This window comes from Pongo pygmaeus, chromosome 6 (genome assembly GCF_028885625.2).
Source record: "Pongo pygmaeus isolate AG05252 chromosome 6, NHGRI_mPonPyg2-v2.0_pri, whole genome shotgun sequence".
Taxonomy (NCBI): domain Eukaryota; kingdom Metazoa; phylum Chordata; class Mammalia; order Primates; family Hominidae; genus Pongo; species Pongo pygmaeus.
The window spans coordinates 12,026,660-12,053,423 of NC_072379.2; the positions used below are offsets into that span (position 1 = coordinate 12,026,660).

At 51.6% G+C, this 26,764-nt stretch overlaps 1 protein-coding gene across 1 annotated transcript in view; it reads right to left on the reverse strand.

The window, feature by feature from the left end:
* Positions 1-26,764, reverse strand: part of SRRM3 (serine/arginine repetitive matrix 3) — an 84,734-nt gene that overhangs the window by 41,304 nt on the left and 16,666 nt on the right. Inside the window, exon 2 of the mRNA XM_054496554.2 lies at positions 10,208-10,466. Within this exon, the coding sequence (XP_054352529.1) occupies positions 10,208-10,440 (233 nt within the window). The 5' untranslated portion in view covers positions 10,441-10,466. The remainder of the gene's footprint in view (positions 1-10,207; positions 10,467-26,764) is intronic.

A 26,764-nucleotide genomic window follows, 5' to 3' on the forward strand; every position in this document is an offset into this window, starting at 1 on the left:
CAAAGCATAGCATGTACCCTAAAAATATGTATAACTACTATGTATATTAAATTTTTAAAAAATTATTTAAAAAAATTTTTGGACCCAGCAAAGTTTAAAAAAATAATTTTAAAAAAATTAAAAAAGAAGACATGGTGGCAGCATGGGTCCAGCCCTCTCCACTCAGCCATCCATGAAAATGATATGTTTTGTTTTTTCCTTTCAGAGATCCCATCTCTCTACTCCCTGCTTCCCTCCGCTCCTTCAACAAATATTTGCAGGAAACCAATTTGACAATTATCTTCAAAAGCCTTTAAAAAAAAATGAACACATGCTTTGACTCATACATTAACTTCCAGGTTTACCCTGTGGAAATAATCATGGCAAAGATTTGACTCCTTGGATATTTACAGTAAGATGGATGCCTCCCCCCATCACAAGTTCAATGCTAGTGTTTGCATTTCCATAGCAACCCGTACATCCCAACTCCTGGCAGGTGGTTCAGGCTCCAGTAATTATCCATTGGCTGGTCTGTATCCAATGCTGGCCTGGAGTTCCCTGAGGGCAGGGGCTTTGTCTGGTTCCCAGAGGCAGTCCCAGCACCTGGCACCATGCCTGCCACATTGTGGCATCCAAAAATGTGTGCTAAATGAGTGACTGGTGATGGAGAGGCATGGAGAGTTTGAAGACTGGATTTTCCTTTTGAAAAGATGGCTCTGGTGAATTCACGGCTGAAGAAGAGAGAACTGGAGGCAGAAAGCTGGTGTTGCGCTACCATAGGGGTTCAGGAGGAGACAGTGACGCTAGAGCAGGGAGAGAGGTCTTGAGGATGAAGGGTGAGAAATGGACAAAAAGCCCTCTAGGAGGGAGATGGCTTGGGGACCAGTTGAGTCAGGGGGATGGGACTTGGGGACCAATTGAATGAGTCAGGGGGTCTGGTTGGGTAAGAAGCATCACCTACTTCTTCTTCTTCTTCTACTTTTTTTTTTTTTTTTTTGAGATGGAGTCTTGCTCTGTTGCCCAGGCTAGAGTGCAGTGGCACAATCTCGGCTCACTGCAACCTCTGCCTCCCAGGTTCAAGCAATTCTCCTTAGCTTCCCGGGTAGCTGGGACTACAGGCATCCACCACCATGCCCAGCTAATTTTTGTATTTTTAGTAGAGATGGGGTTTCACCACATTGGCCAGGATGGTCTCAAACTCCTAACCTCAGGTGACCCACCCACCTCGGCCTCCCAAAGTGCTGGGATTACAGGCATGTTCCACTGCGCCCGGTCACCACCTACTTCTTAAGCATGTGTCCCCTGACCCCCAGCTAGGGTCAGAGTCTGTGCAGGTTCAGCCTGCTGTGTCACTCACCATGGGGAGGGCTGGGTCCTGGCCTGGTTAGGGGTGGGGTGCTTTTCTTCTAACCCCCCATCTCCTCGTGGCTCAGGCCACCCTGAGCCGATGCCACCAACCTAGCTCCACCAAGTTCAGGGCCCTGGCTCCTCAGTGTCCACTTCAGTCCCTGTGTGGCCCTCAGGCTCGGGCATTCACCTGGAGGTCCCTTGTCTGGGCATGTGAATTGGGCAGTGCAGAGCCTGGCACCCAGGAAGAAAGGGTGGTGCCCCCCACCCCCCCAAGCAGAGGCAGAGAGCAATTGCTCCCACATCACCTTCTCTTGCAGAGACTAGCTTGTCACTGTCACCAGCACAGAGACAAACACAGCACAGGCCCTCCAACACTGCTTAGCCCCTAATTTATAGGCCCCAGGGAGGGAGACAGAGACTGGCATGGGACCCCGGGCCAGGCGGGTGGGAAGAGATGGCCTAATGGCCAGGGTGAGCCATTCCCCAGCTGCTTGTGGGGGGCTGGCAGGGGGGCTTCAGGTCAGGATCCAAGCCCCCTTTCCTGGGGGTCTTTGGCACATAGAAGGCTGGGAAATTGGCACAAATGGGTTTCATGGAGACCTGCGGCAGCACATATGCAGGGCTGGGTGTCATCCTGGAGTCAGCGGGTTGGAGGCAAGTTGATGAACTCCAGCACCTGTCTGTTGAGGATGGGCTGCTGGATTGAACCAACTCAGAGTCTTGGGGAGGGTCCCTCTATGCCCCAGGGCATCTTGTTGGGAGAAGCTGGGGACACAAGGATGACACCTGGTGATTGGTCTCAAGTGTGACCACCACCTCTGAGTGTCCTTTCCCCTCTTATCTCTTGGAGTCAATCTTCTCAGGTGAGCCACTTGGGACAGTGATGACGGGGAGAGACAGAGGAGCCCAACAGTCCTGCTTTTGAATCCTGGCACCTCCCACTTCCCAGTTCTGTGACCTTGGGCAAGTCCATATGCTTCTCCCAGCCTTAGCTTCTACATCTGTGAAATGGGAACACAACCCGCCTTTCAAGGTTGTCATCTGGATATTAGTCCCCTCCCAATCTTATGTTGAAATGTGATCCTCAATGTTGGAGGTGGGGTCTGGTGGGAGGTGTTTGGGTCATGGGGGTGGATCCCTCAAGGATGGCTTGGTGCCCTCCCCATGGTCATGAGTGAGTTCTCACTCTATTATAGGGGTTGCTGATACCTCAGGTTGGGGTACCACTCTGTGGCCTATTAGGAACCAGGCTGCACAGCAGGAGGTGAGGAGCAGGCAAGGGGGCAAAGCTTCACCTGTATTTATAGCTGCTGCCTATCACTCCCATTACCACCTGAGCTCTGCCTTCTGTCAGATCAGTGGCGGCATTAGATTCTCCCAGGAGTGGGAACCGTGTTGTGAACTGCGCATGTGAGGGATGTAGGTTGTGCGCTCCTTGTGAGAATCTAATGCCTGATGATCTGTCACTGTCTCCCATCACCCCAGATGGGACTGTCTAGCTGCAGGAAAACAAGTTCAGGGCTCCCATGGACTCTACATGATGGTGAGTTGTAGAATTATTTCATTACATAATACAATCTAACAATAACAGAAATAAAGAGCACAATAAATGCAATGTGCTCGAATCATCCTGAAACCATCCCCCCACTCCCTGCCCAGTCCATGGAAAAATTTTCTTTTTTTTTTTGGGAGACAGAGTTTCATTCCTGTTGCCCAGGCTGGAGTGCAAAGAGGCAGTCTCGGCTCACCACAACCTCCATCTCCCCGGTTCAAGCGATTCTCCTGCCTCGGTCTCCCAAGTAGCTGGGACTATAGGCATGCGCCCCCACACCCGGCTAATTTTTGTATTTTTACTAGAGATGGAGTTTCTCCATGTTGGTCAGGCTTGTCTCGAACTCCCGACCTCAGGTGATCCGCCCACCTCGGCCTCCCAAAGTGCTGAGATTACAGGCGTGAGCCACCTCACCCAGCCAGAAAAATTTTCTTCCACAAAACTGGTATCTGGTGCCAAAAAGGTTTGAGACTGCTGCTCTATTAGTTTAGGAAAGAGCTGATTGTTTTAAGGAGTCTAGGGTGTCTCTCCTCTCCCTCTTTCTCCCTCTGTTGCCATGTGAGACATGCTGGCTCCCCTTCTTTTCCATCATGACTAAAAGCTTCCTGAGGCCTCACCAGAAGCCAGTTGGATGCCAGCGTCATGCTTCTGTACAAGCCTCTAGAACCGTGAGCCAAGTAAACTTATTTTCTTTATAGGTTACCTAGCCTCAAGTATTCCTTTAGAGCAATGCAAAGTGGACTAACACAGACATGATGTATTTACATCACTTTGCACAGTGCCTGGCATATAGTAGGTGCTCAATAAATGGTAGCAACTGGCCAGACACGGTGGCTCATGCCTGTAATCCCAGCACTTTGGGAGGCCAAGGTGGGTGGATCACTTGAAATCAGGAGTTTGACCCCAGCCTGGCAAACATGATGAAACCTTGTGTCTGCTAAAAATACAGAAATCAGCTGGGCGTGGTGGTGTGTGCCTGTAGTCCCAGCTACTTGGGAGGCCGAGGCAGGAGAATCACTTGAACCCAGGAGGCAGAGGTTGCAGTGAGCTGAGATCGCGCTATTGCACTCCAGCCTGGGCAACGGAGCGAGACTCCATCTCAAAAATAAATAAATAAATAAATAAATAGTAGCAACTGAAGCTTATCTGTACCAGAGCAGTGGTGACAGAGTGTACAGTCATCCCAGGCTCCCTGCCCTTTTCCACCTGAGACCCCTGCCAGGTTGGCATGGCACCAGCTCCGATAATTGCCTGGGCCTCTTCTCTCTCTGTTCTGCCAGGAGGCAAAGGCTGGGATAAAGGGGGAGGCTGCTACCCAAACCACTCGCTCCCTGTGGAGGTGGCAGAGCAGGCCAGGCTAGGGCCATGCAGGAAGGCTGGCTAGCATGGCCAAAGCTTCAAACTCAAAGTCAAAGGTTTCCAGGCCAGGCACAGTGGCTCCTGCCTGCAATCTCAGCACTTTGGGAGGCCGAGGCGGGCAGATCACTTGAGGTCAGGAGTTTGAGACCAGCCTGGCCAACATGGTGAAACCCCGTCTCTATTAAAAATACAAAATTAGCTTGGCGGGGTGGCACACGCCTGTAATCCCAGCTACTTGGCAGGCTGAGGCAGGACGAATCGCTTGAACCTGGGAAGCAGAGGTTGCAGTGAGCCAAGATGGCGCCACTGCACTCCAGCCTGGGTGACAGAGGGAGACTCCGTCTCAAAAAAAACCCAAAAAACCAAAAAAAACAACAACGTCAAGGGCTTGTGTGTGGGTGGGGAGGGGGGAATAGTGGGCAGTGATGTCTTTCCCAGGGTCCCCAGCCTCTTGGCCCAGGTGTTCCCCCAGCCAGTCTGGCTCCCTTAGTCCTCATGCCACTCTGTGGGCCATAAGGGAAGGGCATGCCAAATGTACTGTGGCTATGGGGATTTCCTGGGTCACTCTCTGGGACAGGTGTAGGGTGAGGGGACACTGAATTTTAAGAGTTCCTCAGAGTGAAAAATGTTTTTTTTGTTGTTTTTTTTTTTGAGATGGAGTCTTGCTCTGTCGCCCAGGCTGGAGTGCAGTGGCGCAATCTCGGCTCACTGCAAGCTCCGCCTCCCGAGTTCACGCCATTCTCCTGCCTCAGCCTCCTGAGTAGTTGGGACTACAGGTGCCCGCCACCACTCCCGGCTAATTTTTTGTATTATTAGTAGAAAAGGGGTTTCATCGTGTTAGCCAGGATGGCCTCGATCTCCTGACCTCGTGATCCGCCCGCCTCGGCCTCCCAAAGTGCTGGGATTACAGGCATGAGCCAATGCACCCGGCCTATTTTTAATTTTTTAAAAGTAGAAATGGAGTCTTGCTATGTTACACAGGCTGGTCTCAAACTCTTGGCCTCAAGCAATTCTCTCACATCAGCCTCCCAAAGTACTGGGATTACAGGAGTGTGCCACTATGCCCAGCTTATTATTATTATTATTATTATTATTATTATTATTATTTGAGACGGAGTTTCACTCTTGTTGCCCAGGCTGGAGTGCAATGGCATGATCTCAGCTGACTACAACCTCCACCTCCTGGGTTCAAGCGATTCTCCTGCCTCAGCCTCCTGAGTAGCTGGAATTACAGGCATCCACCACCACACCTGGCTAATTGTTTTGTTTTGTATTTTCAGTAGAGACGGGTTTTCACCATGTTCGCCAGGCTGGTCTCGAACTCCTGACCTCAGGTGATCTACCCACCTCGGCCTCCCAAAGTGCTGGGATTACAGGCGTGAGCCACCACGCCCAGCAATTTTTTATCTTTTGGTAGAGACGGTCTCCCTATGTTGCCTCAAGAAAACCTCCTGCCTTGGCCTGCCAAAGTACTGGGATTACAGGCATGAATTCCCGCGTTAGGCCAGACAGTGACCTTTTGTTTTGTTTTGTTTTTGTTTTTGTTTTTTGTTTTTAGATGGGGTCTTGCTCTGCCACCCAGGCTGGAGTGCAGTGGTGCAATCATAGCTCGCTGCAGCCTCGACTTCTCAGGCTTAAGTAATCCTGTCACCTCAGCCTTCTGAGTAGCTGGGACCACAGGCATGTGTCACCACACCTGGCTAGTTAAAAAAAAATTTTTTTGTAGATGGATTGGCGGGGGGCTCACTATGTTGCCAGGCTGGTCTCAAACTCCTGGGCTCAAGTGCTCCCTCCTCAGCCCCTCCCAGAGTGCTGGGATTATAGGCATGAGCCACAATGACTGGAATGGTAGCCTTTTGATTCCCAGTTTATAGATGAGCAAACAGAACAGGGAGAGGGGAGGGAGGGCTCAAAGCTCCAAGCCTAGGCTGGGTGCGGTGGTTCACACCTGTAATCCCAGCACTTTGGGATGCCGAGGTGGGTGGATCATCTGAGGTCAGGAGTTCGAGACCAGCCTGGACAACATGGTGAAACCCTGTTTCTACTAAAAATACAAAGAATTAGCTGGGTGTGGTGGCGTGCTCCTATAGTCCCAGCTACTCGGGAGGCTGAGGCAGGAGAATGGCTTGAACCCGGGAGGTGGAGGTTGCAGTGAGCCGAGATCATGCCATTGCACTCCACTTTGGGCAACAAGAGCGAAACTCCGCCTAAGAAAAAAAAAAAAAAAAGCTCCAAGACTAGCTAGGGATGGAGCTGTGCTCTGTCGCCTCACCCAAGTCCTCATAAGAAGAGGCATGGCATCTGGGCACGGTGGCTCATGCCTGTAATCCCAGCACTTTGGGAGGCTAAGGCAGGTGGCTTACTTGAGGTCAGGAGTTCAAGACCAGCCTGGCCAACATGGTGAAACCCCATCTCTACTAAAAAATACAAAAATTAGCCAGGTATGGTGGCATGTGCGTGTGATCCCAGCTACTCAGGAGGCTGAGGCAGGAGAATCACTTGAACCCAGGAGGCGGAGGTTGCAGTGAGCAGAGAACATGCCACTGCACTCCAGCCTGGGTGACACAGCAAGACTCCATCTGAAACAAAACAAACAAACTAAAAAAGAGGCATGGCAAGAAGATAAATAGGGTGGCAGGGAGGATGCTGGGGGCTGGGGTGGGATCATCACATCAGAAAGGCTGGAGGCTCTGTCCCGCCCCGCGGTGATTGCAGACTGCAAGCCAAGGCTGTCTGGGAAGGTTACTCCAAGTACGCCATCAATCACCAGTGGATTAGCCAGCCAGCCATCAATATTAAGGAAAAGGATTGCTTTTTAATGAGGCCAAAGAATGTGTGTTCCTGTGACTGATGTGAATATTTGTCAAATGCCCGAGAACCCGGTAAATAAACGTGACCGAACCAGTGTTTCTAGAAATGGATATTAATGACTCGATTTGATAAAAGAGCAGGGGTGCCTGGTGTTTATTGGCACTTTGTGGGGACTGGCTGGGGGCTGGGCAGTCCTATATGTGTCTTCAACGGAGGACTCTCAGAACAGCTCCAGAACACAGGTGCCCCTATTTTTCAGGTGAGTAAACCGTGGCTTGTTCAAGGTCAAAATAGGGCCGGAAGCCTGGATTTGGGAGTCTCAGAATGCCTGTCCCTGCCATGATCAAATGCCTTGCTGAGGATGGGGAGGGCAGGGGGAGGGCCACTCAAGAGATGGCTTTTTGGAGGTGGCTCCAGGATAAGGACCACCTCAAGTGAGAGCTTGGGTAGGGGAAGGGACCCTGACTGAGCAAGTGGGGACATAGTGGGTGCTTCCCAGGGAAGCAGGGATCCTTGATGCTGGGGGTCTAACACCCAGGATGTGGCCAAATGCCATTACCTTTTGCTTGGGGAGGGGCTCAGTGAGGGAAGGTTCCTTGAAAGGGTGAGGGTCTTTGAGGGGGAGGGCTTTCAGGATGGGAAAGTACAGAGAAGAGGAGGGGACTTAGTGAAGGGAGAGGGGCTGAGGATAGGGATGGGTTCATCAAGGGCTTGGAGTTCTGGGAGGAGGAGGAGCAGGAAAGTGCAGGGGACACCTCGTCTGTCCGTCTGTCCGTGTCAACCCTCTTGTCCTCTGCCCACACTCCCCTCCCTCATTGACTCTCCAGACAGAATTTGGCAGAATCTGCAGGTTTTGTTTGTGTATTTGTTTTTGTTTTGTTTTGAGATGGAGTCTCCCTCCATTGCCCAGGCTGAAGTGCAGTGGCACAGTCTCGGCTGACTGCAACCTCTGCTTCGCGGGTTCAAGCGATTCTCCTGCCTCAGCCTCCCGAGTAGCTGGGACTACAGGCACTCGCCACCATGCCTGGCTAATTTATTTTTATTTTTATTTTGAGACGGAGTCTTGCTCTGTCACCCAGGCTGTAGTGCAGTGGCACAATCTCGGCTCACTGCAACCTCTGCCTCCGGGTTCGAGTGATTCTCCTGCCTCAGCCTCCTGAGTAGCTGGGACTACAGGCGCATGGCACAACACCCGGCTAATTTTTTGTATTTTTAGTAGAGATGGGGTTTCACCGTGTTTGCCAGGATGATCTCGATCTCCTGACCTCACAATCTGCCCGCCTCGTCCTCCCATAGTGCTGTAATTACAGGCGTGAGCCACCGCACCTGGCCTTTTTAATTTTTTTGTATTACTAGTAGAGATGGGGTTTCACCATGTTGGCAAGGCTGGTCTCGATCTCCTGACCTCAAGTGATTTGCCCACCTCGGCCTCCCAAAGTGCTGGGAGCCACCGTGAGCTGGTACAGGCGTGAGCCACTGCATCTGGCTGGATTTGCAGGTTTAATTCATGACCTGAGGTTCTCACTGTAGGAGATGCTCCCCACCTTGCCCCTCCTTGCCCCTGCCCCTTGAGGTCTCTTATTCTCTCTTCCGGTACCCACAGCTCATCAACATGTTCCCTTGCCAGCTGGAACCTCCTTTGTGTGTGTCCTCAGCATCCTGCCATCTATCCATCTATCCCTCTCTGCAAGGGGCCTCCTCCCCGCTACCTGGTCCTCTGGGTGAGGTGAGCACCAGGTCCCCATTACCCCTTCTTCTTCCTACAAGCAGCCCTGCCTGGCAGCCAGTAGGACTCTTGATCCTGGCTCCGCCTTGGCCCCCTGCCTTCCAGATGGCCTTCAGCAACTCACTGTCTCTGCCTAATCCTGGGGGGTCTTCCTAAGCTCCTCAGAGATGGTGGCCTCCGTCTAAGGGAGCCCAGGAGGCCTGGGGTGGACAAAGGTGTGGCTTGGAAGGACTGCAGGACACAGGCTGTGTCTGGCCCCATATGGCTCCAGGCTCCAGCCCCCCTGTGTAGGGAGTTTCTGATTTCTCAGTTCACTGACAGTGCAAGTCTGATGGGCAGTCTCTGCTCCTGCCTTTGACTCCTTCAGCAGCCAGCCCAGTAGTTTCTTTCTTTTCTTTTCTTTTTTTTTGAGACAGAGTTTTGCTCTTGTTGCCCAGGCTGGAGTGCAATTCTCGATTTCAGCTCACTGCAACCTCCGCCTTCCGGTTCAAGCGATTCTCCCACTTCAGTCTCCCAAGTAGCTGGGATTACAGGCACGTGCCACTACGCCCGGCTAATTTTGTATTTTTAGTAGAGACGGGGTTTCTCCATGTTGGTCAGGCTGGTCTCGAACTCCCAACTTCAGGTGATCCACCCGCCTCGGCCTCCCAAAGTGTTGAGATTACAGGCGTGAGCCACCACACCCGGCCTTTTTTTTTTTTTTTTTTTTTTGAGACAGAGTCTCGATCTGTTGCCCAGGCTGGAGGGCAGTGGCCGGATCTCGGCTCACTGCAACCTCCGCCTCCCGGGTTCAGGCGATTCTCCTGCCTCAGCTTCCCGAGTAGCTGGTATTACAGGCACGCGTCACCACGCCTGGGCTAATTTTTGTATTTTTAGTAGAGACGGATTTTCACCATGTTGGCCAGGCTGATCTCAAACTCCTGACCTCAGGTGATCCACCTGCCTGAGCCCCCCAAAGTGCTGGGATTACAGGTGTGAGACACCGTGCCCAGCTCAATTTTTTTTTTTTTTTTTTTTTGTATTTTTCATAGAGACGGGGTTTCACCATGTTAGCCAGGCTGATCTCGAATTCCTGACCTCAAATAATCCGCTCGCCTCGGCCTTTCAAAGTGCTGGAATCACAGGTGTGAGCCACCACTTTGCCATTAAAGGTAATGGCAAAAACCGTGATTACTTTTGCAACAACCTAATACATAAATGAAAGATGAGCTGGACTTGCCATGGCTTCACTCCAACTGGTCTGGACTCTGGCCTCTTGTCTGGATAAGGCTCTTTGGTTCCCACAGTCGCCCGACTCCGCCCTACTAGCCCCTATCCCCGCCCTTCTCCCCGCCCACGGCGTTCGCCACGCCCACGAGCAGCATCACTCGCTTCTCCCACCCTCGCCCCGCCTATCTCCCCACCCCAGCCCCGCCCCGCGGCCCGCTCACCCCTGTTCCTCCATCATCTCCTGTAGCTCCATGCACTTGAGCTCCACCCGCCGCTTGCGCTCGTGGTCCAGGATCTCGCGGTGCGCGCGCTTCACCAGGCCCGGCTCCGCGGCGCGCAGCTCCTCCTCCGCCCGCGGCCAGGTCCCCGAGGAGGCGCTGGGCTGCGGGAAGCCGTTCGCGGCGTCAGGTGGGGACGGCATGCTGGCCGCCCCGTTGTTCACGGTGGAGGACATCGTGGCTGGCCCTGGAGCCGCTGGCCCTGAGGGACGGACACAGACACGAGGCGGGATGGTCACTTCTTCGCCACCTGTTAAGCTCCTCTCTGCTGGAGTTAATCCTGGAGATTTAAGGGCCCACTCATGGCTCTAATCCGCTTCCTTTCCTGGTGCAGAGGGAGGCGGACGGCTGGTTTGCACCTTTGGGTCACACCTCAGGGCACGAGTGGGTTGGACACTGGGCTTTTTCCATCTGTAAGGTGGGTGGATGCAGGCCAGACTGGATGGCCTCTAAGAGCCATTGGCTGGGAATCGTGTCACCTCCAGGAACTACCGAGGACTATCCTCTCTGGCTTGCACGAATGCTTGGGCCAGACATCCCAGCGCCCACTTGCACATATCATTAACTCCCCAGTCATAGTTCTCCTTTAGGCTCAGTTGAAACCGTTTACGCACACACGAGGCCCACTATCCTGGCTCTGTCCAGTGGGACACAGATTACATGTGTTCCTACCTCCCAGTCTGCTCCCAGGGCAGCCCTACAGAGAGGGGAAGATGGAAGCGTACTCCATTCCCACCCCAGAGGCAGATTTTAGCTCTCTGTTTGATCTGGCCAACTTCTCCAAAGCCAACATTCCAGATAAGCGGGGCTCACCCAGATTGGGCCCACAGGACTATCCCCTCCTTTGTTCTGGAAACACTGCTTCTGATGACGTGACCAAAGCTGACACCGACATTAGCTTTCCAGGCAGCCACGTCCTCCTGTAGGCTCTGGGTGAGGTGGGAGTCAACTTGGCTTGGAGCTAAGAATCCCTGACTCCATGCTAGGCCCTCCAAAGTAGAGCAGACACACACACACACACACACACACACACACACACACACACACACACTCCAAGGACTTCTAAAGTAGAGCAGACACGCACACACACACACACACACACACACACACACACACACACACACACACACACACACACACACACACACACACACACACACACACACTCCAAGGACTTCTATCTTAACAGAGGGGAGGCACCTCCTGAGCTATTTCCATTTCCTTTCTCCAAGGATCTGCTAGTTGCTAAGCAACAGGGAGGCCTCATTCCCAGGGAGTGGGGTGGGAGGGAGGGAAAGGAAGGAGGGAGGGAGGAAAAGAAGGGATTGGGCATGCCTGGACATCTTGGATTGGGCCTTCCCTGTGACACTTCTCCCCGAACACACCCTCCCCTCTCTGGCCTCAGAGTGATGGGATGGGGGTGGGAGTGTTCAGAGCCACAGATACTGGAAGGCAGAGAAGAGAGAGGGACTGTGACAGCTACAGGAGGCTCTGAAGGGGACAGAATGACAGGAGGCAACAGTGGTGATGAAAACATAAGCTCTTCTCATATGTCCTTCCCCTTGAGTCCCAAGTGCATGAGTTCTAGGCTGTGCTTCTGCACTCCTTGCTGTGTGACCCTGAAGATGTCACTACCCCTCTCTGAGCCTCTGATTTCCACCTGTTCCTGGGAGCATCTGCCAGAGTCTTCTGGAGAGGGGAGTGCCTGGGGACTTAGAGACCGAAGCTGTTCTTCTAACCCCTCTTTTCCACTCTCACACCTGCTGGCTTCCTGCCTCTGTCCCGAGACCAGCCCTGTACCCCAGTTCCACCAGGGGTTTTCCCGGGACACTCCACAAGCATCACCCACCATGCCCCAAACAGAGCTCCGGGTGCCCTGCTCCCCACCCACCTTGGCTGCAGTGCTTGGCTCATGGGTGACCCCTCTATCTGTTGGTTATCTGAGCTAGGGACATGTGTGGAGCTTGGAGACCCCTATTGCCCTGACCCACAACAGTTCACCTGTCATCAGGTTGGGTCCCTCATCCCTTCTTCTTGGTTCGTTTTTTGAGACAGGGTTTCACTCTGTCACCCAGGCTGGAGTGCAGTGGCACAGTCATAGCTCACTGCAGCCTTGAACTCCTGAGCTCAAGCGATATCCTCCCACCTCAGTCTCCCCAGTAGCTGGAACTACAGGCATGTGCCACCATACCCAGCTAATTAAAAAAAAAAATTTTTTTTTGTAGAGTCAAAGTCTTGTTATTTTGCCCAGGGTGGTCTTGAATTCCTGGCTTCAAACAATCCTTCCACTTCGGCCTCCCAAAGTACTGAGATTACAGGCATGAGCCACCGCGCCCAGCCCCATCCCCTCTTCTCAACATCGCTCACATTTATCCACTTCCTCTCCTCCCCTGTTACCATGTGGACCCAAGCTCCTCCCTCCAATCAGGTCCACTGCCTTTCTGTGGTTGCCTGGCCTCCCTGCTCTCAGACCTTCATCCTCCATTGGCAACTTGGCAGATGGGCCCAGGAGCAAATTAGACCATGTCATGCCCTGGTTAGCAGCCTCCCGTGACTCTTGTTACCTTGGCTTAAAGCCATGACATGGCCCTGCCTCCTAGTCCAGCCCGGTCTCCGCCACTCGGCACCACACACATCGTCCTCCACCTCTCTTGGCTCCAGGCCCTTTCCTGGGATACTCTTCATTCCTAGTTGTCCTCAAAGTCACCGCTCATAGGCATTATCACCTTCTGGAAGCCTTCCTTTCCCCTCTGGCTGGTGTCACCCTCCCAGAGCTCTTTTTTTTCTGGAGAAGGAGTCTTACTCTGTCACCCAGGCTGGAGTGCAGTGGTGCAATCTTGGCTCACTGCAACCTCTACCTCCTGGGTTCAAGTGATTCTCCCACCTCAGCCTCCTGAGTAGCTGGGATTACAGGCACCTGCCACCTCGCCTGGCTAATTTTTGTATTTTTAGTAGAAATGGGGTTTCACCATGTTGCCCAGGCTGGTCTTGAACTCTGACCTCAGGTGATCTGCCCTCCCAAAGTGCTGGGATTACAGGCATGAGCCACCACTCCTGGCCCTACCTCCAAGAGTTCTTGCTGTTGTTGCTGTGGGTTCAAAGGTCTGCCTCCCCCTGGGCTGAGGGAAGCTTAGCTTTCAACTCCTAGCTCCAGCTAAGTGCCTAGTGCATGTGAAGCTCAATGTGCCCGGGGCCGAACAAAGACAGTGACAACAGGAGGCAAGAGAGAGGAATACATGGCATGGTCCTTGATACGGCCTGCAAGACCCCTTTGCATTCTGTCGAATGCTATCTTGCAACTTCATCCCATGCTGCACCCCATCCTGCAACCAACACCCAACCCCTTAGCCTTGATCCTCATCCCCCAAATGCGTGCTCTCACTTCCTCCTTTGTGCCTTTGCCTATGTGTTTCCCCTCCGCTGGAGTCCTGTTTCCCCTTTTCTTCACCTAGGGAACTTCAACTCATCCCTCAGGGCCCAGCCCAAGAATCACCTCCTCTGAGAATCTTCCGCTCTTCCAGGAAGGATGAGTCATTCCTTCTTTGTGCTTCCGCATCTTTTGTCCACACTTTTTAAATGCAACATTTAGATACTGAGATTCAGTTGGCTGTTTGCTTCTAAGTCCTATTCTAAACTGTGAGCCCTTTTAGGGGAGGGGACCATCCTTTCATTCTGGCTCGTTAGAGCCTACCCCAGCACCAGGCAATGCAAGAGGCGCGCTGAAGGTGTGGAGAGAGAGCACGAAGGCGCCAGTGAGAGCTCTGGGAGCCATGCTGTTCTGTACACCTTCCCTCTGACCTGGGCAAGGCTCCCCAGCCTAGAACTTGGCCTGAGCTCCTGGAGGGCAGAGGGGGAAAGCTGGTGAGAGTCGTTCTGAATGCACTCAGATCTCCAAACCCTGAGAAAATCTAGTCCCAGTGCTAGGAGAACGCCTGGGTAGCAATGCTAGGTTGCCCAGGGTAGTCATTGCAGAAATGATTGAGGAGGAAAGGAGAGCTATGTGAAGAGAGGCGTGGCAGATGCAGTCTGGATTTTCACTAGAACAGATGGTGGATTTGACCAATTTCACCTGGTGAGTTGGAGAGGCACCAGGTGGGAATCTGCGGCAGGTCATTAATAGAATGACCCAAATCATTGCACACTAAGCCCATTTCCTTCCAAGTCAGGTTTGCTGGGCCAGCAGACCGGGGGTGACTGCAGGACTGCAGGCACAGGGTCCCTCTGTGAGCCATATGACATTATATTTTATGAAATCATTGTGAGGCTGGGCGCAGTGGCTCACACCTGTAATCCCAGCGCTTTGGGAAGCCGAGGTGGGTGGATCACCTGAGGTCAGGAGTTCAAGACCAGCCCGGGCAACATGGTGAAACCCCGTCTTTATTAAATTAGCCAGGCATGGTGATGGGCGCCTGTAATCCCAGCTACTCAGGAGGCTGAGGCACGAGAATCGCTTGAACCTGGGAGGCAGAAGTTGCAGTGAGCCGAGATTGCACCATTGTATTTCAGCCTGGGCGACAGAGTGAGACTCTCTCTGTCTTGAAAAAAAAAAAAAGAAAGAAAAAGAATTTATTGTGAGATTTATTCTTCCTTCCTTCCTTCCTTCCTTCCCTTCCTTACCTTACCTTTCTCCCTTCCCTTCCCTTCCCTTCCCTTCCTGACTCTCAATCTGTTGCCCAGGCTGGAGTGCAGTTGCGTGACTATAGCTCACTGCAGCCTTGACCTCCTGGGCTTCAGTGATCTTCCTGATTCAGCCTCCAAGTAGATGAAACTACAGGTGCACCACCATGCCCAGACGATTTTTAATTTTTTTTTTTGTAGAGATGGGATCTTGCTATGTTGCCGAGGCTGCTCTCAAGCTCCTGGGCTCAAGTGCTCTTCCTGCCTCGGCCTCCCAAAGTGTTGGGATTACAGGCATGAGTCACTGCGCCTGGCCTCACTGTGAGATTTCATAAGGTGACCCTGTCCTGGTGGGTGCTAATATCCCATTTTGTTGTAATTGGTTGATTGATTGGCCTATACTCAAAAGGAGCTGGTTAATGGATCAATGTCATGTTAGATGTAGGTATTTAGTGGAGAATCACAGGGCTCTATTCTCACCACGTCTGATCCAATATGTTCATTATTGACTGGATAGAACATTGGTAGTCTGACAATCAAATTCACTGAGGACACAGCCTGAGAGGGCTCATGGATATACAGTCAGAATCTAAAAGGACTCAGTAGCCGGAGACATTGGAAGAATCTAAAAAGGTGAAACAGGGCCAGGTGCGGTGGCTCACATCTGTAATCCCAGCACTTTGGGAGGCTGAGGCAGGCAGATCACGAGGTCAGGAGTTCGAGACCAGCCTGGCCAACACGGTGAAACCCCGTCTCTACTAAAAGTACAAAAATTAGCCAGTCATGGTGGCGCATGCCTGCAATCTAAACTGCTTGGGAGGATGAGGCAGGAGAATCACTTGAACCTGGGAGGCAGAGATTGCAGTGAGCCGAGATCGCACCACTGCACTCCAGCCTGGGCAATTGAGTGAGACTCCATCTCAAAAAAAAAAAAAAAAAAAAAAAAAGAAGAAGAAGAAGGTGAAACAGGATAGTGAAAAGTGCCACATTCTGAAGCTGGGTCCCAAACTAAAATTGGAATGGGGTAGACATAGCTCAGAAGCAGAATATTTGGGAAGGATTATAGGGATTTTCAATGATCACAGACTCAATTTGAGTCAATATCACAATGTGGCTGCCAAAAATGCATGTTATCTTAGGATATATCAACAAAAATAGGATGCCAAGGAGGGGGAAGATTATAAGAATATACAGGTGGTCAGAATGCCTAGCTTCAAATATATGAAGGATTGTAGAGGATTTAGGTCAAACCTGGCTGAATCGACTGAGAGGCTTGTTAGAAGTAGTGATGTTTAGCTAGCATTGCCAGATTTGACAAATAGGAACACAGGATACCCAGTTAAATTAAATTTGAATTTTATATTTGGAACATACTTCTTCTAAGAAATTATTCGTTGTTTATCTGAAATTCAAATTTAACTGAGTGTCCTATATTTCATATATCAGTGCTACCTGGAATCCAACCCAGATCTACTGAATCAAAGTCTTGGCTGGGCGCAGTGGCTCGCGCCTGTAATCTCAGCACTTTGGGAGGCCAAGGCGGGTGGATCACGAGGTCAGGAGATCGAGACCATCCTGGCTAACACGGTGAAACCCTGTCTCTACTAAATATACAAAAAATTAGCCGGGCGTAGTGGCGGGTGCCTGTAGTCCCAGCTACTCCGGAGGCTGAGGCAGGAGAATGGTGTGAACCAAGGGGGCGGAGCTTGCAGTGAGCAGAGATCGTGCCACTGCACTCCAGCCTGGGTGACAGAGTGAGACTCTGTCTCAAAAAAAAAAAAAAAAAAAAGTCTCTGGGGATGAAATTGCTCATGTCCCCCAGGTTCTCCTGATATAGCCCAAGTATGGACCACCAATTAGGGGGAGGTGGGCAGTGGTCTAGAAATAGCCATTTTCAAATTTTATTGGGCATCAGAATCACCAGGAAGACTTGTTAAGACACAGATTTGTTTTGTTTTGTTTTGTTTTGTTTTGTTTGAGATGGCGTCTCGCACTGTTGCCCGGGCTGGAGTGCAATGGCGTGATCTCAGCTCACTGCAACCTCCGCCTCTCAGGTTCACATGATTCTCCTATCTTAGCCTCCCGAGTAGCTGGGATTACAGGTGCACACCACTACACCTGGCTAACTTTTTGTGTTTTTAGTAGAGACGAGGTTTCACTATGTTGGCCAGATTGGTCTCGAACTTCTGACCGCATGATCTGCCCGCCTCGGCCTCCCAAAGTGCTGGAATTATAGGCTTGAGCCACTGCGCCCAGCAAGACACAGATTGTTGACTTCACCCCCAGAGTTTCTGATTTGATAGATTTGGAGTGGGGCTTGAGAATTTGCATTTCTAACAAGTAACACCAATACTACTGGTCCTTAGAATTCCCTAAGAGGAGCAAGGCCCTAGCCGATCTGCAAAACAGAGCCCCAAGATTCTCGCAGGCAAGTCATCTATTGTTGATTTCAGTTCAGTTCAAAAAAGAGTCTTGTCTTGTTTTGTTTTTATTTTATAATAATCAAAACTCTTTAAAAACGAAGCAGTTCTGGCCAGGTGTGGTGGCTTGCACCTGTAATCCCAGCACTTTGGGAGGCAGAGGCAGGCAGATCACTTGAGGTCAGGAATTCGAGACCAGCCTAGCCAATATGGTGAGACACTGTCTCTACTAAAAATACAAAAATTAGCTGAATGTGGTGGCGTGTGCCTATAATCCCAGCTACTTGGGAAGATGAGGCATGAGAATAGCTTGAACCCAGGAGGCGGAGGTTGCAGTGACCTGAGATCGTGCCACTGCACTTCAGCCTGGGTGACAGAGTGAGATTTCGTCTCAAAAAACAAACAAAAAACCAAAAAACAAAACTAAGCAGTTTGTCATAGGATGAATGAGGTCCCTATTACAGGAATTGTTCAAACATGAAATAGAAACGATATTCACGCATTCACTCAACAAACACTCACCCAGCATCTACTCTGGGCCTCACGTTATTAAAGGCTGTGGGTATAGAGATGAACATGACCCCATCATGGCCCTGTAGAAGCTCACAGGCTGGTTCAGGAGACTGACAGGTAGACAGCAGCATAGTGTGATAAAAGAGAACTGGAGAAGTGTCTGTGGCCCTGCTTGGTTTGTCAAGGCAGGCTTCCCAGCAAGGCTGGGAGGGAGCAGGAGGCCGGGCTGCCAGAGCCAGTGAGGACAACCAGGATTCAAGAAATAAATGGGCCAATCTGGCAGGGTTTGTAATTGGATGTGGGATGGGGGGGGAGGCAGCTTAGATGACACCAGGTCTCTGGCCTGGGTGACCAGGTGGATGGTACAGCCATTTATTGTGATGGGGAACATGCAGAACAAATTGGAGGTGCTTGAGGGTGAGGGGTTTGCAGGGGCAAGCAGGCAGATATGGAGTCTAGAGCTATAATCTGAACCCTAATTCTAACTTGTTCTGGTCCTTGGAGGCATTGACACTGTCATCCTTTGGAGGCAGAGCAGCAAATGGGAAGTCTTTACCCTACCACTGATTGGCTGTGAGACCATTCCTTTCTGTGCACCCTTGTTTCTCCCACTGAACAATGACTCAAAGACCCCAAGGGTCCTTTCCTACTCTGGAAGTCTGGGTAATACTAACTCTAAATGTGTGGCACCAGGCTGGGTGTGGTGGCTTACATCTGTAATCCCGGTACTTTGGGAGGCCGAAGCAGGTGGATCACCTGAGGCCAGGACTTTGAGACCAGCCTGACCAACATGGTGAAACCCTGTCTCTACTAAAAATACAAAAATGAGTTGGGTGTGGTGGCGCATGCCTGTAATCCCAGCTACTTGGGAGGCTGAGGCAGAAGAATTGCTTGAACTCAGGAGGCGGAGGTTGCAGTGAGCTGAGATCACACCATCGTACTCCAGCCTGAGGAACAAGAGCGAAACTCCATCTCAAAAAATAAAATTAAATAAATAAATAAATAAATAAATAACACCAGACCTTCAGCCCACTTCCTTTCTGCTGATACAGCCAGGAGCCAGGGCCCCACCGGCCACCCTTAGAGCTCAACTGAGGCTGTCCCCAGCACTGGGTCAGCTCCCAAGGGCAAGCCCAGATGTTGGAGCCAGCCAAACCCATGTGTAGATTAAGTCATGAAGCCCTAGTTTAATGCTTGCCAAAGGGGCACACTCCCTCTTCTACAAGCCAGAAAGTGGTTAAAGGCCTAGAGGCCTGATTTCCCAGCCTCCTGGCTGGGTTCCTGGACTTGCCTCCCTTCCACAAGTCCAAGCCTGGGTTTCCTGAGCAAGCCTGGCTGTGGACACAGTGGGCCACAAACTGGAAGCTGCTACCTGCAAGTGATTAATTGAAGGTGAAGCAGCTCATCTGTACTGCAGGATCCAGCCTGCTCCGGAAAGTCAGCTGCTGACAGGCACAGAGGCCTCTCAGCTAACGAGGTCAGCACTCACCCTGGGGCTCAGATGGAGAAGATGCTCAGATCGTAGTGACCTGGTCAGGTCTGGGGGAGAGGGAACGGGCTGTAGTGAGAAGTGGACCACAGATGAGTCTGGGAAGAGGCCCAGCCCTGCCCTGGAGACCCCTGATTTGAGAGGGAGACAGGAGAGTGATCTTTGGGAATTCATAAGCTGAGAGACCTAGGGCATGTGACTTCAACTCTCTGGGCCTCAGTTTCCTTGCCTGTAAAATGAAACTATTTAATAATAGCATCTTCCTCATAGGTTTGTTGTAAAGGACTAACGCATGGGAAATGCCCTCACAGTACCTAGTGTGCAATGAATGTCTCGTAAATGACACTGGAGATTAATTATTATTATTATTATTGTAGAGACAGGGTCTCACGATGTTGCCCAGGCTGGTCTCAAACTCTTGGCCTCAAGTGAGCCCCCTGCCTTGGCTTCCCAAAGCACTGGGATTACAGGAGTGAGCAAACTCCTCCCTGCTCCCCGTCTCTCTGGCAGCATCGCAGTCCTCCAGCACCACGGACAGCACCCCCGTCACCAATTCAGGGGCCCCATTTGCTGCCGGGGCTGAAAAGCCTCTTTTGCCGGGGAAAGGGTGGCGGGGGGCGGGGAGGGGGGGCAGCACCCTTCCTCTAGGGGCTTTTTTTTCCTGGCCTTGCCAGCCAGAGGCATGCCTCCCCAGAGGTAATGTCAGGACTCAGAGCCTCCACACGCTCAAAGGTACAGATTCCCACAGCTTCAAGTGAGCACTTGAGCACTTCGTCTGTGGTCACACAATTTAACCACCTTCTTACTTCTAAGATCTTTCTGCTGTCTTCTACTAGGGCCAGGAAAAAGAGTGTTAGACCAGGACAAGGACTTGGAGTCAGAAGACTTTAGCTTAAATTCTGGCTCCACTACTTCTGCCTGGGTGATCAGGAAAAGTCATTAAACTTCTCCGAGCCTCAGTTTCCTTATCTGTAAAATGGAGTGTTGCGATTCGGTCAGGCTGGCGGAAAAAATATTAGTTATGATAGCCACAGAACCCTTTCGGAAGGCCTGAGGGTTTTCACATGACTTCGGTAATAGACCAGGGCGAAGGTGGGCTGGTCCCATTACCTTCAGTTAAATAGATTAGAGTAGTAAATAACTGGGATGTGGGGAAGTTATCTAGTTAATTTGTTTACTCATGTGGTCTTAAGACGAGCCTTTGATGTGTGCTTTTTACTCGGGAAGTCCTCAATGTCAATTACCCTCTAATGGCGCTGACTCAAGCTTTTGTTAACTAATCTTAATGAATAAATGTGAGTCTCCCTAGCTGATCGGGGCGGCCACAGTGACAAACCTCTTTTGGTGTGTAGGCGGTCACTCAGCAGGATTGGCAAAACAGAATATCTGTGTATCAGTGTACGTTTTATTCATCATTTGGGTCAGGGTCTGCGGGCAGACCCTCGTAGCTAATACCCTCTTGTGAGGAGCAATATCTCAATGGAGACAATATTCCCTAGTCTTGTAGCTTGTAGCTTGGTGGGATCATTCACTCATTCTTTCTTGCAGTAACAAGCTTGTTATGAAGACAGATCCTGATGACATTCTCCCACCCACCCACCCAGTCCTGCAGGAGCAAAAAAGAGATCAGGGAGGCTCGACCTTTGCCTAGGATGGTCAGGGAACGTTTCATGAAAAGAATGATGTTAGAAATGTACCTTTGAAAGATGTGTCTTTGGCTGGGCGCGGTGGCTCATGCCCGTAATCCTAGCATTTTGGGAGGCAAGGTGGGCGGATTGCCTAAGCTCAGGAGTATGAGACCAGCCTGGGCAACACAGTGAAACCCCGTCTCTACTGAAATACAAAAAATTAGCCAGGCCTGGCAGTGTGCACCTGTACTCCCAGCTACTCAGGAGGCTGTGGCAGGGGAATCGCTTGAACTTGGGAGGCAGAGCTTGCAGTGAGCTGTGATCGTGTCACTGCACTCCAGCCTGGGGGACAGAGCAAGACTCTGTCTCAAAAAAAAAAGAGGGAAGGGAAGAGAAGGGAGAGGGGGAAAGGGGAAGTGGGGGCAGGGGAGGGGGAAGTGGGGGGAGGGGAGGGGATGGTCTGTCAAAAAAAAAAAAGAGGGAAGGGAAGGGACGAGAAGGGAGAGGGGGAGGGGGCAAGTTGGGGGAGGGGAGGGGAGGGAAGGGGAGGGGAGGGAAGGGAAGGGAAGGGAAGGGAAGGGAAGGGAAGGGAAGGGAAGGGAAGGGAAGGCAAAAGCCAAGGAAGGGCATGTTAAGATCCAGGGACCCTTGACTAAGAGGGCTACAGTGGAATGGAATTTATGATCCAGGAAACTGCATTTCTGTGAAGGTGGTGAATGCAAACACAGGATGAGACCTTCCAGAGAAAAAGCCCAGTGTGGGGACAGCGGGTGGGCAAGGATGTGCCTTCTGAGGAAAAAGATTCTTTCCAACTGTCAGAAACGAGACAGAACTGATAAATACCCATGAAACCAGGTCCTTAAGTTGTGAAACTCATTCTGGGTCTTGTTAAAAATAAGTGTGTGCAACAATCGTTTGTCAAGATACTTAATCAAGCTGGAAAAGAAAAGCCATCTGCATCATGTCCAAGGAATCTAGATGTGTCCCCACTCCAAATTCTGGCACTGAAGCCAGGTGCAGCCATGACAGGGACATATTCCCTGGAGCACTCTCCTGCTGACCCTTCCCTTCCCTGTGTAAGGACCCTTCTGCAGACCTCCAGCCTTGAACACTTTATATTGAAAGTTTCCCCTGTGCTCACTGCCCAAGAGCGTGGGGCTGGGGGAGTAAGGACCAGAGGACCAAGAGACACCCCATCAACTTCAGGGTTGGGTCATTCATTCAGGTCACAGCTATTTGTGAGTGGCTACTCTGGGGTTCACCAGAGGACAAGAGAGAAATGCAGAAGGAGAAGCACTGGTGCTTATCATGCTGGGGATGATGGATGCATGGCAGAGACATCTGACAGCTGGGGTGTGTTGGGAGAGGAGCATAGCTAGGAGGTCTCCCTGGAGGAGAGATCTTGAAGCATAAGTAGGAGTTGGCGGGACAAAGGAGGAGGAGAAGGATGTCCTGGTCAGGGTGTGGGGGTGAGCAGGAAGAAGGCCTGGAGAAGAAAGAGGGAAAAGCATGGACTTGAAGCTGGGCGCAGTGGCTCAATCCTGTAATCCCAGCACTTTGGGAGGCTGAGCTGGGAGGATCATTTGAGGTCAGGAGTTCAAGACCAGCCTGGCCAGCGTGGTGAAACCCTGTCTCCACTAAAAATATAAAAATTAGCCAGGCATGGTGGCGGGTGCCTGTAATCCCAGCTACTCGGGAGGCTGAGGCAGGAGGATCGCTTGAACCCAGGAGGCAGAGGTTGCAGTAAGTCAAGATCATGCCACTGCACTCCAGCCTGAGCAACAGAGGGAGACTCCATCTCAAAAAATTTAAAAAATTAAAAAAAAAAAAAAAGCATGGGCTTATCTTGCTGAGCCCACTAAGCCAGGAGGGGAGGGAGGGCCAGATCCCCAGGGCCTTCAGACTCAGGCTGAGGACCCAGGACCACACCCTGCAGGCAATAGGGAGCCAGTGAAGGGTATTGAGCCAGGGAGGTCAGATTTGCATTTTGGAAAGATCTCTCTTGCAACTTTTTTTTTTTTTTTTTTTTTTTTTTTTTTTGAGACAGGGTCTCCTTCTATCACCCAGGCTGGAGTGCAGTGGTATAATTATGGCTCACTGCAGCCTCTACCTCTTGGGCTCAAGTGATCCTCCCACCTCAGCCTCCGAAGTAGCTGGTCAGTACTACACACAGGTGCATACAACCATGTCCAGCTAATTTTTACAAGTTTTGTAGAAACAGGGTCTCACTAGTTTGTCTCTAACTCCTGGACTCAAGCAACCCTCCTGCCTTGGCCTCCCAAAGCTCTGGGATTGCAGGTGTGAGCCACTGTGCTCAACTCTCTCTTGCAACCTGATGCCCTCAGGCCCTTAAAGGATAACTGATAACCCAGTCCATATGAACCAAGACAGACCCGTGCCGATCAGCCAGTAGCAGATGGGTTCAAATCACTTACTATGTGTGCTTAGTGACTTAACCTCTTCCTTATCTGTAAAATGGGGTTAATATAAGTACCCCCACCTCAGGGTAAGGAGTAAAGGAATAACGTGTGTACAGTGCCTGGCTAGGCGATAAGCTCTATGCATTAAGCGTTAGCTGTTATCAGCCATGAACTATGCCAATCAGTCTAAACCATTACAGGCATGAGTTAGACCAGGAGGAAATATAGATCCATATAAATCAGAACAGATCAGGTCAATAATTACCATTTTAAATCATTACACACACTCATAGCCCAATCATGGCACTTTTCACAGATACAAACCCACATAGACCCGTAGAGACCAGTAGAGATGGGTAAGAAGAGGGCAGGTGTGGGGCGCGGTGGCTCACGCCTATAATCCCAGCACTTTGGGAGGCCGAGGAGGCTGGATCACGTGGTCAGGAAATCGAGACCATCCTGGCTAACACGGTGAAACCCCATCTCTACTAAAAATACGAAAAATTAGCTGGGCGTGGTGGTGGGCGCCTGTAGTCCCAGCTACTAGGGAGGCTGAGGCAGGAGAATGGCGTGAACCCAGGAGGCAGAGCTTGCAGTGAGCTGAGATCGTGCCACTGCACTCCAGCCTGGGCGACAGAGCGAGACTCCGTCTCAAAAAAAAAAAAAAAAAGAAGAGGGCAGGCCCAGTGGCTCACACCTGTAATCCCAGCAATTTGGGGGGCTGAGGCGGGTGGATCACCTGAGGTCAGGAGTTTGAGACCAGCCTGGCCAACATGGCAAAACTCTTTTACTAAAAATACAAAAATTAACCGGGTGTGGTGGCGGGCACCTGTGAACCCAGCTACTCGGAAGGCTGAGGCAAGAGAATCGCTTGAACCCAGGAGGCGGAGGTTGCGGTGAACTGAGATTGCGCCACTGCACTCCAGCCTGGGCAAAAAAGACAGACCTTGTCTGGGAAAAAAAAAAAAAAGACGGGTAAGAAGACACTGCAGGGAGAGGCCTGGGAGGAGGTGGCTCAGGCAGCCGGCAGAGCCCAGTGAGCTTCCTCCATGACTCCTTGGAGTCTCTCTGGAGAGGTGCTGGTGCTGGCACGGCTGTTTGTTACCCAACCCTCCAGAAGACGCGGTGGGGGGAGGGGAACTGCTGAAAGCCTTGCTTTCAATAATTCAGCAGCTGGAGCTTCCTGCCGCCCCTGCTGGAGCTGGAGGAAAATCTTGGCCAGAGCCCCCAGGGTGGGGCTGGCTGGGAGTGGGACGGCTGGTTCCTGGAGGGGCAGGCAGCCTGGCTTAAAAGGGTGCGGGCACTGCAGCTCTGTGTTTTGACTATAGCCCTTGTGGTCCCTCTTCTGCCCACTCCTTTTCAGTCTAGGGCTGGGTCCAGCCATGCCCGGGCAGGACTCAGGCTGACGCTTTCCCTGCCGTCTCAGTCTGTGCTGGGGAACGGAGGTAGCTGGGCTGGCAAAGTTTCCAGGGCCAAGATGGGGTGTCCAGGGCTGGCGAGGCAGAGAGGACAAGCCTGCAGACCACAGGAGAAAGCCCTGGTGGCTTAGCTGGCAATGTGTCCAGTCCTACGCTGTCCCCGTCCAGCTCCACACCACATTCCACTCCACCCAAGAATGCACTGACCCACGCTGTTCCTCATGCCTGGAAGGTTCTTCCTCATCTACCCATCCTGCAAGACTGCTCAAGCATCACCTCCTCTGTGAAGCCTTCCCTGACTGCCTGGAAGGACTCCCTGGGGGATGTGCCTCTGCTGTCACCCCGTGGCTACTACTCGCAATCTAGCATGACTGTTGCTCCCTGGCTGACTGAGGGCTGTCCAAGGGCAGAGACTGGGCCGATCCACATCTGTATCCCTAGTGCCCAGCACAGGGTTTGGCACAGAGCAGCCACCTGGGACCGTTTGCTGAGACCCTGCCGGTGTTTGCACCGATGGGAGCTCACTACTTATTGTCTTACCACCATCATCTCTGGGAACTACAGAGGGAGAGGTCCTTGGTCACTGCTCTCACTATGCCTAGACTATGTGCATGCTGACATTTGCATGGGCCTCATGGTCATCTACTTTGTAAGCCCTGGAGTCCAGCCTTGTCTTTGTTTGTTTGTTTGTTTTTGAGACGGTGTCTCGCTGTGTTGCCCAGGCTGGAGTGCAGTGGTGTGATCTTGGCTCACTGCAACCTCCACCTCCTGGGATCCAGCCATTCTCGTGCCTTAGCCACCCAAGTAGCTGGGATTACAGGCGTGTGCCACCATGCCTGGCTAATTTTTTGTATTTTTAGTAGAGACGGGGTTTCACTATGTTGGCCAGGCTGGTCTCAAACTCCTGACCTCAAGTGATCCACCCAACTTGGCCTCCCAGAGTGCTGGGATGACAGGTGTGAGCCACCGCACCCGGCCCCAGCCCTGTCTTTGAATAGATAGGAAGGACTTGCCTCATCAAGGCTCCTGTCTTTGTTGGCTCTGATTTGGGTTCCTGGAGCAAAGATTTGTGTGGCAACCAAGCAGGCTGCCCAGGGCATCCCCTCAGGCTTCTGCTGGGCTGGCTGAGATCAAAGAGAATGCCGGCTGGGGGCTGGAGCACCACTGACAAGGGACAAGGAGGGACAAGGAGGCCTCCACTGTCTGCTGCCTCCAGAGGAGTCCACAATACAGGTAATGCAGCCCAGGTGAAAACAGGTAACAATGCTCAGGTGAGATCAGTGCAGATTGATGTAGCCCAGGACAGATCATACAGAGCCTTGTAAATGGGACAGACCCAGCCAAGCCAGGAGCTCAGACAGGCTGATCAACAGAGGACAGTGGAGACACTGCACGCAAGCATGACAGACATCTGGAAGGTATCAGAACAAGCAACACTGGCTACTGAAAGCAATACAGGCAGGCCGTGGTGGCTCACGCCTGTAATCCCAACACTTTGGGAGGCTGAGGCAGGTGGATCACTTGAGACCAGGAGTTCAAGACCAGCCTAGCCAACATGGCCATCTCTACTAAAAATACAAAAATTAGCCAGGCATGGTGGCGGGTGCCTGTAATCCCAGCTACTTGGGAGGCTGAGGCAGGAGAATCGCTTGAACCCGGGAGGCGGAAGTTGCAGTGAGCCAAGATCACCACTGCACTCCAGCCTGGGCAACAAGAGCGAGACTCTGTCTCAAAAAAAAAAAAAAAAAAAAAAAGCCAGGTGTGATGGTGCATGCCTATAGTCCCAGCTACTTGGGAAGCTGAGGCAGGAGAATCTCTTGAACCCAGGAAGCAGAGGTTGTAGTGAGCCGAGGTTTCACCACTGCAATCCAGCCTGGGCAACAGAGTGAGACCTTGCCAAAAAAAAAAAAGAAAGCAACACAGACCAGTTCAACCTAGTAGACAGATCTGTAGAGGCCAGAATGGATATGAAATAAGCAAGCAGTGGTTTGGTCT